Consider the following 18,392-nt stretch of genomic DNA (forward strand, 5'->3'; position numbering starts at 1 on the left):
GCTTTGGGGGGTGGGAGGGCTGGGATCAGCGGTGCCCTCCGCCCGGTGGTGTGCTTCGAGCGGGCCGTGCTGCCGGGGCGAGAGGTAGGGACAGGGGCTGTGCCTGGGCTTGTGCCCGTTCTGATCCTTCTCTGGCTGGCGGCAGCACTTGTGGAGCCTCTGTGTTGAAGGATTTGTTGCTTTTGTTGCTGCTGTGTTGCTTCCTGGCTTTTAGAAGAGGAACAGAGAAAGCCAAGCATGCCATGTGGGGCATTGTAGCCACTCCTGTAGCACTCCTGCAAGTACTGCCGAAGGTTCCCTGATGAGAGAGAGTCAATGGTGTAAGAGATGTACTTAAGATACTTCGGTACAAGCTTGAGGTCAATTTGGTGTTTGGGGGCTGTTGATCTTCTCCCCTTGCTGTGCGTCTCGTGCCAGATGGTATGTGTTTTTGATCCAGGCAGTTGTCTGCAAGCTTGTGATTAGAAAACTAGCTAGCATTGTAGGCATTGCACATAGATGTAGGAAAAAAGTATTCGGTATCTCTCTTAGTAGTTACTTTCAACGTGAACCCTGCAGAAGGATGTGTGAACTTGAGAGTGATGACAAGCTTGCGCTACAGAGAAGATAGAAAATAGTGTAGCAATGGCATACATTTTGTAGCAAACTGCTTTTTAATGTTTTTGAAGAATTAAAACATACTTACTGGGAACGCTGAAATTTAAGCAATATGTGGCATCTGGTTGAGGATAATAGAGGCTTACATATGTAAGTCCTGTTTCTTCTTGGGATAAAAGTTTACTCAAAAATGAATGAGTGAGGCTTTGGGGTAATGTCCTCAAATCTGGAAAAATCTGTGACTTTTGAGATACCAAAGCTTACAGCTACTCTTTTTCATGAAATTGCATGTGGTAATCTACACAATAAAGTTGACTAATATGCAGAAGTGTATATGCAGAAATCTAGGACCAACACGATTCCCTTTAACACTTCTACTTCTAATGTTGCTTTCCCCCTTTCTAAAATAATGATTATAACCAGGCTGCCATATTGTTGGGGTTTTTTTTTTCTTTTTTTTCTATCCTGGCTCTTGAGGGATGATGCTGCCAAATTAGACAGTCATAACCAGTTGGTACGGTACTTCAGCTAATGTCTGTGTGAGTTGATTTTTCTTTTTTTTTTTTTTAATTCAGACATACCTCTTAAAGATTACCATATGCCTCCTTGTCTGCAGTGTAAGGGAGCAGTGCCACAAAGGCGTTTAGGTTCTGAATTAGATTTTCAGCTTTCCAGATAAGAGTAATGTGGGTTTTTAAAGGTTATATTCTGAGGCTTTGGATTGATGAATGTGTGTATTCTTCATGTGAGATTCTTGTTACTCAGTAATCTGAAAGATGTTACACGCATTACAAAATCCCATCTTCTTCCTGTGGACTTTATAGAAACTCTTGCCCAAGATGCAATCTTCTGGCCTGGAGAATGAGGAAGAGGATGGCTAGCCTTGAAATCCAGGTTCAAAAGCTGGTTGTAAAGGCATGTGTCAGACCACTTAGGGTGGAAAAATTGCACTGTCTTCAGATCATTGTGTAGAAGCCTGTTGAAACCAGGCTAACTTCTTTACTGGGTCTAAGAATTAGCATGTAGAAAGAAACAAGTCATTTGATCACTCTACTGTGTTAGATAACTCCACTAGCTTTTTACAAGATGTGTGAAAACGGAGCAGTAGCATCCATTTAATTGCTTCCATGCGTTTAAATTTCTGAGCAGTACTTGTATTGGCCAAAAATGCAAATTAAACCTGTTTAATATTGCTTAACGCTTGTCTTGTGTAGTCCAGTGCTTGATAGAGACTGAGTTAACATCAATTTTTTTCTTCAACTAGATGAGAAAACTTAGTGGTAGCTGAGAACATGGAAGCGGAACTTTATTTTTGCTAATAAGGCTATGCTTGTGAAGCCATGCAGGCCACTTCAGGGTATCAGTCAGAATCTACTGCAGAATAACTTGGGTTTTCCTGTTTCTTGTTTTCAGCTGATGATGGCTTTTGTTCATTCCTACAGCTGCAGCCATATTTTTTAGATTAAAATGAACATTGAGGTTAGACAAATGATAGCTTCTTCTGAACTTCGATACTGGTTCTGTAAGTTGTATACTTTAGACTCAGCTTCATGTTTTTCAGATTTTCTTTTCTGGGAAGCAGTTGAATAGTTTTGAACGTAGTTTTCATCAACCTGCTTAATACTGGAGAACCCCAACTTGTGAATTTACAAATGTGACTTAATAGCTTCTTTTGGTTTTTTGGTGGTGGGGTTTTTTGGGTGTAGTTTTGGTGGTGGTTTTTTGTTTTCTTGTTTTCTGAACTGAATTGCAACTAAATGTTGGAAATATTTAACTGAATTTTCTGTTGATGATGGGATAATTACAAACTGAAGATTCCATGGCACAATTTCTAAATTTCTGTGCTTTTCTTGCCGCTTCCCTCCTAAATATGACCAAGAGCCTAGGTCTTCCTACTGCCCATTTTTCATCTTCTACTTTCCCTCCCTGCAGTCTTTAGCGCTTATTTCACAGACTTCCACTTCTACTTCCATGTTAATGTGCCCTGTCCTTCCCATCACTGTTGTGGCCTCTTTTCTACGCTGCGAGGTCTGTCCTGCAATCTCCAGTTTTGGTTCAGTTTTCACATATGCCTCATTACCTGTCTGCAACCACCCCTGTTAGAGGAAGTTGTTTAGACCTACTAGTAGACTGTAGCAAAATGAGAGAGAGAAATGTGTATGCGCTACCTTTACTTTACTGTTATTTTTATCCTGGCTTATCTACTGAGTAAGGATCAAATGTGATCTTGTTATTTGTGTTCTTACATAAAACACATCTTCTCAGAAGACTCCAACTGTTTAACTCCAAAAACTTTATAATGCATCAGGCTGTGTAAACAAGAAGGTCAAGACAGAGCCATAGCAGTTGTTTACTGACCCTTTTGGGTGCCTTGAGGTTGTGAGAGATTTCTCTATGGGATATTGAACTTCCTGGTATATCCCAATTGACTGTATTGGACATTTAAACTCACACTGAATATTGAGGAGAAAAATTGGTTAGTTTTATCTGGAACTAGATTGTCCTTTATTTAGAATAGTACATGGAAGAGTAGTATTAAAGCCTACTTGTGTGAAAGGAAATGATGAAAATTGTTATAACAGTATATTGGAAAGTCTTAAAGAGTTCAGATATGAACCCCTCCTTGGGGTAGGGAGAAGGAATGGAACTCCATTACACTCTTAAATTACACTGTAGAATTTATTTATTTTAAGAATTTGGTGAGTGATGCAATAATAGCTGCAGACTTGTTAACGTTAATTGCCAAGGTTTTGCAGTAGTTATAAAAGATATTACTGTAGGGTAGGAGAAGATGAAGGCTTTGTGTACCATTTCATGCCAGCTTTGCTTACCTAAGCTGTTTAACAAATGGTAGGTGTAAAGAAAGTGAATTCGTTTTTGCAGCATCATACTTTAGGTTTCTTGTGGCCAACAGTGCAGGGGAGTTTATTTGAATTAAAGATTTTTTTCATTCACTAAAATTAAGTTACTTGAACATCTTGGGCTTTCTGACGTTTGGTTTTGCAAAACAACATTAATTTGGTCACTCTCCTACCGAGGGATCACTTTGAATTACTGGAAGCAAAAGTGCGAGTAGTTCTTTTACATTTATGTGAAGATAATAGCCAGGATTGTCTTCCAAAGAGAATATACACAGTTGTGCTGTGTGTCTGTTCTTAATACTGTCTGAGCCTGTTGAATGCTTTCAACGAAACATAAAAAGTAGGTGAAGCCCCTGAGATCTGTTGTGTTTTGTATGAGTTTGCGAAAAGACAGCTATGCATGGGAGAGATCCCACAAATGTCCTTTCTGAGGAAAAGGCTGACCAAAACAGAACAAAAAGGTCAGCTGTATGCCTAGATGCTAGAACAGCTAGTTGAGTCTCGCTCTTTCTCACTTTGGGGATATTCTACCTGTATAAAAAGCTTCAATTAGAACTCTGTCAGGGAATTTTGTGAGGTTAATGGTGTCCCATGCTTTTCCAGTGGCTTTTTCTGCTGCTTACTAGTTTTGTTTTGTTTTCTCATGGTGTCTGTTAGGAAGATGTCTCTTTGGAGTCTTTATTTTCCTTTCTCAAAACTTTAATTTCAAATACATAGAAAGATATCAACAGGACTATAAGATCAATCTTCAAGTTACACTTCAGCAGTAATCCTTATTTTGCAGTTCTGACAACAGTTCTGAAATGTTCCTGAAAAACTGAAAGATGAATTTTCAGTGTTTTGGCTCTTAGGACTTCCTTATGTGTAAGACCTTCCCTCTTTTTTTTCCCTTCCTTTCTTTTATATATAGCAATTTTCTCCTGTGAGGTATCCAATTCAAAGGTGTGTGTTCTCACACTGTAATTTCCTTTTTCAGTTGTAATTGTAGTTGTAGGACTTGTATGTTAAGACCCCCCCCCAAGTCAGTGCTCTCTTTCCTACCTTTCAGTTGGTTATTGGTAAGCATCTATATTTGTTCAATTTTCCTCTTCAGTCACATGGTTAGACTGCCTTAGCTTAAGTTGCCTTCAGAGGTGCCTGACTTCACAATTGCAATAGATGTGTGTGATGCCAGTTGACCTGTGGCAACTTCTGTCGGTCAGTTGTACTGCAATGACTTGTGAAGACATGGTAACTTGCTTGTTATTTGCCCACATTAGGGACTTTGTTGATTTGTATTGTGTATGTTCTGTTTATGTTTTGTTCTATTATTTTGCCAGATTGAAGAAAGACTTTGTTTGTAAATAGATGTAGAGTAGTGGTGGATGGATAGGAGGGTTGACACTTACCACAAATATTGGTTTAAAGAGATAATCAGGCCAATTAAAACAGATCTAATATTTAAGAAGCATCTATTTGATGAAACAGCTCCATTGTTTTTCATCAGCCACAGCTGTTGTAACTGTTATCTCTATGTAGGTCACATCAAGGCAAAATAGCAGCTGAACGCTTGCTTCAAGTATTGTAGATGAAAGTGCAATGAAAACATTGTATATGTTCCCATTGAAATGTTTTGAAACAGCAAGGGGTGTTGTGTAGTAGACTGGCAATTTGTATTAAGACATGTTGTGAAGGTGGAAAAGTAAGTAAAAACATATCCAAAGATCTTTGTTCCATCTAAATAATAGTAATTTGAAATCAGAATTCCTCGAAGGATTTTTTTAAATCAGGGGAAAAGAGAGTACTTACAGGCATTGTGCCTTGAAATGAGTAGCTTCCCTTGAACTTAAATAGTAAACAGGCTCTTCAGTTTTCATTTTCTCTGCCCAGCAAAATTTTCTTTCCACTTTTTTTGTGGGGGAGGGAAGAGGGTAATAGTTTCTGCTGCTTCAGTTTTGAAGCTGTCTGCTGCAGTGGCTTTGCAGATGATGTGACTGACTACATACACTTCCTGATTTTTAATTTTTTTTCACATCCTTTCTGTTTCCCCTTGGTAAAGAGAGAGAAGCTTCTTGAAGAGGAAGAATAATAATTCAGAAGAAAAATAAATAGGGAGAGTATGGCAGCTATTTCTGAGACAAATAACATGTTTGATATAACCTTGGAAGCAAGTGTAATTTTTAAGGAATGACATGTTGCATTAGCATGCCAGATTCTCCCATGGTACAGACAAAAGGAATCATTTTTAAATCTTCTGATACAAACAGACCCTTCAGTGTGCTGTATCGTGGTAGCAGTAGTCAGAGTTTCTTTGATACGGGGGAGGGGGTCTTAAGTGCATGGTAACTCCAAAATGGAACTTTGCTGCTACTCCCTGAGAGCAGATCTGCTGTGAGCTTAGTAGTAAGATTTTATCATTGTTGGTACCAGTAAAAATAATAAACCAGATGAGGTTTCTGGACTGCTTTATGTGAATGTGGCTGATTATAGTGCTAATAATTATTTCCTTATAGTTGAATTTAAATATTTTTTCCACACTTTTAATGTGAACATTACTAATGCAAAAAGTGCATGAGGATATTTAGTATAGAATGTCACTAGACTTACATTTGAAAGACTGGTGTTCTATGAGACTAAGATGTTGTCCACACCACTGAAATCTGTACCTAACAGGTTTTATTAATATTTGTGTATCTTTAGTAGATTGAAATGGCTTAGAAATTGAATTCTGGACTTCTGATGGCAGTGTTTTTATTTTCTGACTAGCAGTCAGACACTAATCAGGCACACCTTCTTTTGGCCATAAACGAGTTTATGTAGAATACAAATTGCTATGTTATTTAGACTTTTAGTGCAGAATTCATCATAAGGCATGGTCCGGAAGGACATATGACTGAATTTTTTCAGTGCCTTTGTAAGGCTTCCATCTGATCTCTGTATCTTGTTTGCTGTGTTCTAGCCACTTGTTTTAGGCCTCTGTATTCATTGTAGGTAAGATTAATACACAATTCTTTCAGGTATAATTCTGTGGGGAGTAGATGAATTGATAGTAAGCTTAGATCACTGTGGTCTCTGGATTTGCATTTTACATCTAGAATAGCTAGTAACTAATAATGTGTGAGGGTATATGTGTATCTAAACCCTGGGTCTTTCCTGCTTGTCAGTCTCTTTAACAAACCTCGATTACTATTTTGAGGAACCTTTCTTCACAGTGTTTATACTTATTAGCTTGCAGTGTAGTTTTTACTGCCACTTTACTTAAGACATCATTGGCAGATGGGATAGATGCAAATTTTTGTTTTTAACCATATTCTTCCTTCTCATGTTACTTCCTGTGCTTGTTATATTTAACCTTTTTCAGTAAGGGTTCCTGTTAGTATCTAAATTGTTCTGGAAAGTGATATCGATGTAAACACTAAAAATGAGGTGTTGCAGAAGGTGTAGTGTCAGGCAAATATGAATGTAGCTACCAGGTAGCATGTAAAGGGAGGAGATGTCATGATTATCTTGTAAAATGTAAATCATTACCTTATCAAAGTTGACTTCTGGATCTAAGGGTTAGACGTAACTCTTTATGAATCTGCCATATACCGTATACTGGGTGGTTAATAAAACATGTCAGTTTATAGTGTCCCTTGAATTCAAGTAGGTGAAGGGTAAAGGGCTAGTGGGATGAACTCTAAACTTGGCATTAAATTGAAAAAGGTCAGCACAGATTTTCTTTGTTAGCCTTTATGTATGAGGAAACTTAGCTATTTTTATTTCTTCCAAGCCTTCATCATTTAAGAATCCAATGACTGTTGCACCTTTGAGGGAATAAATGGTGGTGTGTGACTACCAATGCAACATTTGTGACATAAGGATGTTTTTAAGGAAACCATAAAACCACATATCATTGCTTATTAAAACTGACTAGAGTCTGGAAAAACAAACTTAATTCCTGTATTAAAAGTATCTTGTTGTATACTTAATAACATAGTAGTTCTGATTTGATATAATTTCTTGTAGGCAATTAAAAAAATTAAGCTCTCTGACTTGCTTTCTGTCTAATCAAGTGTTCTTATTCTAGCTGACAAGTCAAGACCACCTTCATCAAGCCCTTCCAGCATTATTCGCCGGACTTCCTCATTGGATATGCTTGCTGCTCCATACCTTGCTGGACAGTGGCCTCGTGATAATCATGGACAAGCTGCTCCATGTATGAGAGACAAAGCCACACAGGTAGGATAGATTTTTCTTTGGAGTATTTAAATGTGAAGACAGGATTTAAATGTAAGAAGCTTTTCCCTTGAAAACATTCACTTTAGCTTTCTTGCTTGCAAGTTCCTATTCACTTTCAAATTGCAGGTATCCTACCTTTGCTGTTACGTAAGTGAATTATTTGCATTCTTTTAAGAGATATTACAGTTCACAGCCTTTTCTTAGAGTTCCACTTTCTTCTTGCCTCAGAAAAACACTAGTGTATTCCATATCTGTTTTCTCAATGTTCTTACAGTGTCCAGTACACTAGATTGCACTGGTGTTAAGTACTATTTAGTTTAAATTTATACAAGAGAAGTTAGTGACTCCTTATGTGTATGTCTGTCTTAAAACCGAATAAAAAAGCTTCTGTAGTGCCTGTATAAAAGTTATTGTAGCCTTTTCTATGATAGGCTATTCATCCTCTGTAAAAGGCCTTTAATGTTCACCTGGGATCTATGCACCAAGTACAGAATTATATACATTGAAGAGCTGCCTCATTGAACCGTGAATGATGTTCAAATTTAGCTCAACTGGAAAGTATTAAAAAAGTACAGGATTTGCCAATAAACTTCAACAACTTGACAAAATTTTCACGAGCTTTTAATGGTTCAGTCCTATGCCACCTGTAAAGACAGAACCAGCAAACAATTGAATGAAACTGGCGTTAACAAGAGTTACACGCTTATCATGACAGTTGTTTTATCATTCCCCTTAAAGGGAGCTGTTGTTACATGGTATCCTACTGTATGCAGAAGTGATTCAAGATGGATTTTCCATAAAATATCCCAGCGTTTCGTATCTCCTTCGGTGGATGCAGTCTGGCAGTGGATTTCTAACTTGCAGAGTGAAAGAGCAAGCCAAACATAATCAGATTTTAAATCCCTATTCCTAGAGCATGGTTTCAATAACAGGTCTCCACCAATTCCAGAGAACATGAGCAAAACACAGTTGGAAGAGAAACTGACAGCGTGTGGGACATACTTGAGTTGGAGCCTGCCTTATGTTTGGTAACAATAACAAAAATGTGGCCATGTAGGTTTCAGTGTGCTGTCTACTCAAATGTGTAGGATGTTGAGTGATGATGTCTGCAGTGTTGATTGTTACTGTATGGCCTTCTCAAGATCCACACGTTTTGCAGAAAGGACCACAATTCAAAGAGCAGATCAGTAGAAAAGTGAGGTGTTTTGGAGGGGAATATGCCCGTGTGGATAAGGTGGAAATAGAAACTGGGAGAGAAAGGAGAGCTGAGGAACAAGTTTTCTGTGCAGGAAAATGAATCGGAAAAATGGTTAGAAGATGGGGTGAAAAAGGTAAGCAAATCATACTAAGAGGAGGAGGATGAAGGAAGGCGTATCATATACAAGGAATTGCTGTTCATGCTTAGCTATTAAAAGGCATCATTAAAGGGCAGAACTAAACCAGTGTGGGTGCCTTAGCTATTTATTTTCATATTTGATTTCTTAGGATAATGCTTTTTTCAAAATAATTATATTTCTATACTGCTGCCAAAGTATTTGCTATATGTTCAGTTGATCTCTTTAAGCTTCATTTCGGTTTAATCAGAGTCGTGGTTGGGATCTTATAATCTGTGTATTTTCCAGCTAGATTAGATATCATCCATTTTGGTTTACATTTTTCTTTTGTCTTTTTCTTCCAATTCTGACACATCTAGCTGCTATGGTAGTGGGGCTTTCATATATAAGGGGAAACATTTGCAAAGGTTAATGGGAAGACTGTAAAGGGCATTGGATATTTCTGCAGAATGAGTATATTTAGTGGTGATTGATGTTGTTATACTGCTGAGGGAAATAGAATGATCTGTTTGCACTTCCTAATTTGAAATTTATCAAACCAGTAGAAAATTTTGGCATACAGACATACATCTGTACATCCAAAGTTTGTGTTGATATGACACTGATGAGATGTTACTTTTAATCTTTCTGGTGTGCTTAAGAGCAACCGTTTGAGCTAGGGACAAGTTTAAAAAGTGATTTACAATAGTTAGTTTCCCAAGATAGTATAGACTCTCCATTTGTATTGTTTAGTGTTTCTGAAGATGTGGTATTTGGATGAAGTTTCACTTTCAAGATATTCTGGCTCCAGTAATTTCAGATTTCACAAAGTCTGACGTGAAATGGAGGTGTTCAGATTTCGAGAGTTTAGGGAACAGGAATTAAATCTATTAAGATATAAAAGATTTTCAAGTTGAGTAAGCAGAGTATTTTGATTCTGCGAGTTTATGGCATAGGGAGTAGAGTCATTCAGGAAGCAGACTGGGAAGCGACAGCAATGAGCGACACGCTTCAACTTGCAGGCCTTTATAGAGATGCCCATAGGTCATAGCTGAGAACTATGTAAGAGATCCCAGGTCATGCAGAGTCTATGTATCAGACTCCTGCTTCAACTGATTATTTTTATGAAACCTCTCTATAAAACCAGACTGAACTATGTACATGCAGAATGTTTGTTGGATGATGAATTAAATGTATTATTGAGTGTCCTAGGGTCTGGCTAGAATTCATACGTGCAGAAATTGTTTTAAGTGCTGCTAAAACAGGTGTTTAATCTTGTGTCTTTTCCCCTTTGAATCAAACCTGTTTGGCTTTGCCTGTGGTTGTTTGAAATACAGCTGTGTCAAAATACAAGTTAAAATGAGACAATTGCTGTGTATTTTTTTAATTCTTAAAGAATATAATTCATTTCAGCTGCAAAGTTTTTGCCTCTTAAGACTTTTTTCTTAAGTGTTCTACTGTCTGTGATAAATATAGCCTTAAACTCATTTCTCTCTCATTCTAGAACAGGCAGAAGGATGTTGTGAATGGTAACAACTAATAAGCAAGCAATAGTACTTAAGAACCTAGAGAAATAGAAATCCCTCTTTGTCTTTTGGTTATTGGGTCTGTGTTTCTTGAAAATAAGTATTATAAACAAAATATGGGGAATAAGTAGGAGGAGACTTGCTAAAATAGTATTACATTTCTGTCTTGATGTAAAGGTTTCCTGTAATTTAATGTCTTATACCTACTTTTGCTCTAAAAAGATTTCTAAGTATTTGTTTTGAGGATGAGCATCAAAGCAACCTTTAATCCTTTAAAATGAATCAGATATTAGTTTATTAAATGAGTCTTGAATCTTAAGTCAAAGTCTTGAATATAAATTATAAATGCAAAGACTGATTAGAGTGTTAATTAGATTCCTGTAGGCAAGTGTAATGGTTGTGCTGAGTTGGGAAGTTAGAATTAGTGGCTAAAACTTATTGTTCCAGGAGCTAGAGGATAGGATGAGACTCCAGACTGACATTTGAGAATTGACTAGACAAAGATTGGTACTTGGGAATGGGAGTTATCAATTATTCTATTTTATGATGAACATAAGTGAGTGCTTTTCTGGAAGAATATTCTAATGAATTCTAATTTTGCTATGAAATAGGAATTTCAAAGCAACCTTACTAACTTTATTATTCAGATTTGTCCTAGTTAGTTTTTGATTTGGAATGATGAAGATGAAAAACTACTGACAGTGGAGGTTTCACTTATATGAAACTTATATCTGTAACTGAAGCCAATGGGAGTTGCAACCTGTATGTTCAGAGTTACGCCTCCATTTTCCCTGCAAAATGGGGATTAATACCACATCATTGAAGGCCTTGTGAGTTTCTGTATTCTGAGTACAGATGGAGTAAGTAATGTCAGCTTGTGGCTTGCAAGCTGTTAGTCTCAAATGTGAGAACAACTGTTGCACACTGTAGACGTGAAGGCTTTGAGGCAATCAAAGTTCCTGTCTGTAGGAGAAAGTGAGGTATCAATGACTCCTAAGGATGAGTTAGCTAGATCACCGCTGTATGCTAAGAACTGCACTGTGGCAACAGTGAATTTAAAGGAATTAGCTGTCTCTTTCAGTGTGTAAGCTGCTTCCAGAAATCCTTCCTCCTGCTTCATTCAGTGTTATTTCTTGTGACTGCATGGAGATTCCCGATAGGTGTTGTTATCCCTCTTAGAGCCTTTACAGTTCACTGCTTTTGAAGGCCATTCTGGACGTGGCTAGGTAGGAATACAAACTGTCCATAAAGCATGCAGTATTATCGCAGGCTTGCCTGTGCATTTTGTTATCTTAAATAAATACAGTTTGTCTTAATTATACTTACAATTTCTCAGAACTCTTTCACCACAGTATGTTTGCAAGTTTCTTTATTAAATGTTAATGACTTTGTTGGTTTAGTGAAACTAGCTTAGTATTATCTGTGTTGCTTTCTGCTTGGCCTGAGACAACTGTGAACCTGAAGCCCTTTGAGGCATTAATAAATTAATTGCCTGCTTTGCAGTAGCTCTAGTGGTGCTTATATGCCTTGCCTTCCTCATTCTCATTCTTTCTCAGCAAGAACATGATTTTGAAGCTGTACTGGTGCAGGCTTTCACAATGTTTACACCAAGCTACCCTTGCTAATGCATCAGAAAAACAAGGTCAGCAGCTGTGCAGGAAATAAAATATACCATCTCCCCCAAATTCAGCACTGTCGTACTGGTTCTTCAGAGCTCTATAGCAGCTTGTGGTACATCTGGCTTTTAATACTGCCTTATGCTCAATAATTTGGAAAGGAAACTAGCACATTCCTGTATTAGAGTAGGTCTGAAAGTTGGGGGTTTTTTGTGGTTTTTTTTTTTATTACATAGTTTCACTCCACTTTTTCATACTTTACCTGTCAGAAAGGCTTCTAGTCAAGTGACTGCTTTTCACTCACAGTTCTGAATCTAGCAAATCTTAACACTGTTCTCTCTTCTAGCTTGTCTCAAAATATTCTGCCAGAAAGTAGGAATTACCTTTTTCAAATTAATCCTGTAATCTTCTTGCTGCAGACAGAAAGTGCCTGGGCTGAAGAATATTTAGAAAAGAAGAGAAGCTCACACAAACGTTCAGCATCATGGGGCAGCAATGATCAACTCAAGGAGGTCAGAAATACTATTATTTGAGATACCTTTGGATTAAATTTTTTACTGGTATGCACTGTTACTGTGAGTTTTCAGGCAGGCATGAATATTGTACAGCTTTGTTTTATTATACAGATTATGGGCTTGGTAAAAAATAAGAAATAGCTGTTCATTGGTATTGATTTCATGTAATAATTTCATACATTAAAAATTTTAATCTGAATGTGTGGGAAAGAAAGTGTCAAATGCAGGTGACATTGTTCATCAAAGGAGGCAATACAGCAGCAACCAAATGACTTTCAAACTTTATGTATTTCAAGTTCTTTCATTAATCCTCCAGAGGTATCTTCTGGGCTTCAGCTGAACTGATAGCTAACATGTTAGGTTTGCAAGAACTTGAGTCTAATTTAGTGCTGGCCATAATTATGAATGTTGTGGTAGTAAAGAATTTTAACTAAGTGATGGAATAAACTGATGAAACTATGTGTGTACCTGAATATATCTGGTGCAATCTGATGTGAATTTTTCCTTTATTAGATTGCAAAATTACGTCAACAATTGCAGAGAAGCAAACACAGCAGTAGGCATCATCGCGATAAAGAAAGACAGTCTCCATTTCATGGTAACCATGCAGCCATTAACCACAGTCAGGTAAGGCTATGCACTTTTTGGACATATTGAGTAGCTAATACTATTTTTAACTCCTTTCAAGGTTGTGATTTGTCTTAAAGTGAACTTAGAAATACCACGTACTGCTAAATGCGTTGTAGCTACAGCTGAATTCTATGAAATAGATCCATTTCCTTAGACTTCCTCGAGTGTATGGGGTCCCAGATCTTTTTGCTACTTGGCTGGGTTGGCTTTGAACTCCCACTTTCAAAGAATTTCAGATAGTTGGATCCTTCCTTAAAGCAAGACTCTTAAAGTGCATTCTGCAGGCTCTCCAAAAGGATGACAGATAAGTTTAATCTAAAACCACAGATTATCTTTTTCATTACGTGTTGCTGTAACAATTATGAATTTGTATGTAGAATATGGCATGGAGCAAACTGGTGGTAAAATGGTTCACTCAAAATTGTAGTTTTTGCTGATCACGTTTTGTGTCTTGACAATAGCACTTGTCTAATCCTCTGTTGAACTGATTTAGAGAGCTTACCTGATGAAAGGCTATTCAGTGGGACTTTTATGTAGTCTATTAAAAATGTTTATACTTTTGATGGCTTCATTCAGCCTTTGTAAGATTTTTTTTTCTTCCCTGTCATTTGTCATGCCTTGAGACTTTAAGTAGTAATCACTTAAAAAATTGTGATGGTTAGGCCACCACATGTTCTGTGTGCAGTTTTAGTTTTATCTCAAGACTGTTAATGAGGTCAGGTTTGCAGAGAGGTAATATTTTTAGCTCAATTGACAGCAGGTGGAAAAAAATTACAGGCTTTTAGACCCACAGATTCTTTTTCAAGTCTGTTTTGCTTGAGTAACTTAAAGAAAACCAATAGGAAAGTTTGGTCAATTCTTCCAGGAAAAAACCTTCCCCCCCTCCCCCTCACTATATCTCATGAATGTGTATTTATGATATACACACAATTTTTTTTTAACAGTTACAAAAAGAACAAATCCCTCACAATTGCCTTGCAAGTCAATGTAGTTGAAAGAAACTGTGGAACTGTCAGTGTTGTGAATTGAGAAAGTACTTCAGCTGTGAAGCTTCTCTGCAAATCTAATCATATTCCCAATTACCCCTGAAATGCAACAATACTAGCATTGTTCTAGTAAATATCGTACTTTGATACCAGTTGATGGAACGACAGAAAGGAAACAGTTTTCATCCTTCCGGAAATAATTTAGGCCAGGGAGGGAAGCTGTTGTGACATCAGCATGTGTCCTGTTCTACAGGTACTTACCCATTCTGATAAAGGATGAAATAAAAAGTAGAAGGGAGAACCATACACACGGTCCTGAGCAGCCAGGTTCTTTCATAGATAGAAGTCAGGTGTCTGAGTGTATCTGTTATACTTCAAGACTGGAAATAAGAAAGTAGAACAGTGTTTTGAATTTGTCTTGAACTGTTCTTCTTAACTCCTACATAGTATAAAAATCAGTAGCATCTTTTGTCTCAGACCCTAACTTATCCCTGCTGTAGTTCATTTAAATTAGGAGTCATGAATTTTCAGGACATAAATGCCTCTTGAATTCAGTTTGTTATTAGTTTGAATTCTGTGCTACTAGAAGTATCGTATTTAGGATTTTTTTTTTTTAGAATTACATTTTTTGACAGAACAATTTAGGAATTACTTCTTCAAACTCTTTAAATCTTGAAACAGAAGCTGTTTCCTCCTGTTCTGTATAGCAGAAGAACAGTTTGAATTTTAAACAGGCTGTCTAGTACAAATTCCTACATTTTGATCTGCTTTACTGAAGTACGGATGCAGTGTAGCATGCTGCTAATCTTAGTGACTGCTGTAGCTCAAGTCAGAACAGTCCAAAATGATGAAAGAAGAAAGGCAAATAAATGACCCAATCCCTGTCTAGGGGTTTTTCGGAAAGTTTATGAAAATTGGAGAGACACATTTTAAAAAAAAAAAAAAAGGCAGGTCAAAATACTTGATGCAGGTATTTTATCCAAATTTGTAGAACTTGTTTGAAAATTTGTTCTGTATTTGTGGGCAATTGAGGCATTTCAACCACGAAAAAGTGTACTGAGGAACTTTTGGTGTAGGCCTTTCAGTACACTGGAGAATTACATGCACTCTAACAGGGTTGGCTTGGTATTCTAGAAACCTGTAGGTTTCTGAATGCTAAGCTACTGTCACTTCAACATAGATAATCTTAGTGGTTTTTAATTTTTAAAATGAACAGTGATGCTACTACTCTGAAAAATACCACCCCCCCAATTATGTATATAAATTTTTTCACATCATAATTACTTTATTATTATGCTAATGAAATTTTGCTTCTTGTACGGAGGTCTTTTGCATTCTGCCAAACTTTAGAGTATGAGAATAAAATATTGCACAACAGATAATTAGTTTTTGGGCTTGTGAAACAGACTATAAAATATAAACTGAGGCAAAGCAGCTTTTCCAGCATTGTGTTACAAAACAAACCATTGTTTTTCTTGGTAAACTTTGTGCCAGCTGTGTCGAGGTACTTGCGAAGGGGGAAGTTATAGAAGGTTTCAAAAAGAGTAAGGGAAGAGTTTAGATTAATGGCATTTAGAGGCTGCTTTCTAAGTCAGAGTGAAAATCTGTAACTGTAGGCATCAAGGGCAAAGTTCCTAGGCTTTCTCATTCCTTTCTAAGGAACTGCTAAACTAGAATTTCAGGCAGCCGCTCAGTTCCTTCAGGATTTGTGGGAGGCACTGTGTGGAAACACTTGCAGTTAGCGATTAGAACATTTAGAAATTTTCTTACATTCCCAACTCAAAGGAAACTTGCAGTTGTTGACTGTAGAGGGTCATACAAAGATTTCTGAGCTCAAGGAATTGGATTCCTGACAAGGCCGACAAAATGTGTTAGGAAATTGCCTCGGTAGTCCCTTCACAGAGACCAGGTAAACTCCAAGTGAGGAACTTGATCAAGCCCTTGCTGCTGCTGACTACGCTTTTTTCCAGAGCAATTGAATGTTTTTTGTTTGTTTGTTTGTTTTTTCATTATGCCAGAAATGTTCCATTCTGCCTCTCTTTACAGGAAGAGGGGTTTGCAGAAAGACCATAGCCTCTTCAGGTGATCTCAGGATGCTTCTGAGAATGTTGGATTTTGAATTAATTGCATGGTACTAAATTTGTAAACAGGAGTCAAACCAGTGGGATCTTCCTTTATTTTAAGTGTTAATGTAATAGAGAAACTAGAATTGAGGCCAGAGCTGAAGCCAGACAGAATAAATGGATGAGGTCTTTCAAAATAATCTTTTTTCCTCAGTGCATTTGGCTGATGTTATGCTGCTACCTGACACTATGAACCATCAAGCCCCCTCCTTTCCCTTTCCTGGGAAGCATGTATCCTTAATGTCTTACCAATCGATTGATCCTAAGCAACTGCTAATACTGAGACCGACTGCATGCAGTTTGCACTGGGGTTTGTTTTTTTTTGTCACTCTTAGCACCTTGCACAGGTAGAATATTTCATTTTTAGAGTGGAATTACCATGATGCATTCAACCTTGAGATGGTTTGATGTTAATATCAGAAAGCATCAAAAGACCTTGGATTCTATTTAAAGTTCTGTTGCTCGTTGAAAAACTGGAAGAGCTTACAGCATTTTTCTGAAATGCCTGTGAACAATTTAGATTTGTCATCACCCGTATTTCATGTCTTACAAGTTTATGCCATACCTGTAAGTTTCAGGACTCTAACTGTCCCACATCAAAACTCCTTGACTGTGTTGTTATGTGAGCACTGTAATTATTATCCTGTGTTTGGCACCTTGCTTCATTTTGTGTGTTCCCAAACATTCAGATGAGTAGTCAAAAGTTGGTAGCCTATTCCTGTCATCAGGGGCCAGCTCCATGCAGACCTCTGTGAAGGCAGTATTTCTAATATAAAGTTTCTTGTTTTGAGGCTAGTTGTTCCATCCCTGTAATGGTACCTCCTTCCCTTTCTGCCCTCCGGCACTCCGGGTTAACAAGTCATCCTCAGTCATGTACAGAATATTATTTCTCTTGGAAGTGAAACATGCTGTATTGAACCATAGTGAACTCTGTTGGAGCAACTTGTGCTTTTCTACTTAGAACTCTTCAAATAGTACTATGATTCTAAGAATTTCTGTGGTAGGCCATCATATTTAAAAGATGGAGAATTCCCACATTTTGCTAATGGCTGCTGAAATCTTACACGAGCATACTTGCGTTCTGCATTTTATTTTGTAACAGTTTGTCCTAAGAATGTGTATATTTAATAACTGGGAGCATAAACAGTCTTTATTAGTGCCTAAACTTGTGCTGATATACCTGTATTATGACTGGATATTGACCCGTGTTAGTTTATGGGATTGTTGATCCAAGGCCTTGTTTGGAACGGAATTAGCAGGGTTGCTTTCTCAGACTTTTTTTGTACTCTTCTCCAGTGGTTTCTGTTTTCTATTTTTTATCTTCAAGCAAAACTTTTGAAAGTCTTTCCAAGTTTGGCCATTATGAGAATGTTGAGTTTTTGTTGACATAAACAGTCACAAGCATTTCCTGAACAGAAGCTTTTGTAGTCCTTGTGCAAGTCTCATTTTTTTTTTTTAATCTCTCCTAATGTTTCGTAAGTTTTGCTGCCTTATAGATTTGTGATAGTAAGAGTAAGTCTGCATTATGATCTGCACTTAGAATTCTCTTGTTTACATTAATTTTTTTAAGGTAGTTTTTCTGCCAGACAAATTTTGCATGGTTTTTGAGAATTTGCATGCGAAGTTGCAATGCTTTGGTGTCTGTCCATGCACAGTCTTGTTACTTAGAGGAAAAATAAAAAGGACACAAACAAATCACTTTGAAGACCAGGTGAGAATGCTACTGTCCTTCAATCAGTAGAGGAGATGTTCTCAATCACAGCACACTAGGTCATACAGTCTAGGAATTTTACACAGGAATTCTACTGTGATGTTAAGTGTCGTGCTGTTGTAGAATCATAGAATAGTTTGGGTCGGAAGGGACCTCTAAAGGTCATCTAGTCCAACCCCCCTGCCGTGGGCAGGGACATCTTCAACTAGATCAGGCTGCTCAGAGCCCCGTCCAACCTGACCTGGAATGTTTCCAGGGATGGGGCATCCACCACCTCTCTGGGCAACCTGTGCCAGTGTTTCACCACCCTCAGC

General features: G+C 37.5%; 1 protein-coding gene across 1 annotated transcript in view; it reads left to right on the plus strand.

The window, feature by feature from the left end:
* The first annotated feature begins 7,571 nt into the window (after positions 1-7,571).
* Positions 7,572-18,392, plus strand: part of FAM117B (family with sequence similarity 117, member B) — a 19,825-nt gene continuing 9,004 nt past the window's right edge. Inside the window, exons 1-3 of the mRNA XM_009331932.1 lie at positions 7,572-7,658; positions 12,533-12,625; positions 13,142-13,255. Of these exons, the coding sequence (XP_009330207.1) occupies positions 7,572-7,658; positions 12,533-12,625; positions 13,142-13,255 (294 nt within the window). The remainder of the gene's footprint in view (positions 7,659-12,532; positions 12,626-13,141; positions 13,256-18,392) is intronic.

This window comes from Pygoscelis adeliae, unplaced genomic scaffold (assembly GCF_000699105.1).
Source record: "Pygoscelis adeliae isolate BGI_AS28 unplaced genomic scaffold, ASM69910v1 Scaffold160, whole genome shotgun sequence".
Classification (NCBI taxonomy): Eukaryota; Metazoa; Chordata; class Aves; order Sphenisciformes; family Spheniscidae; genus Pygoscelis; species Pygoscelis adeliae.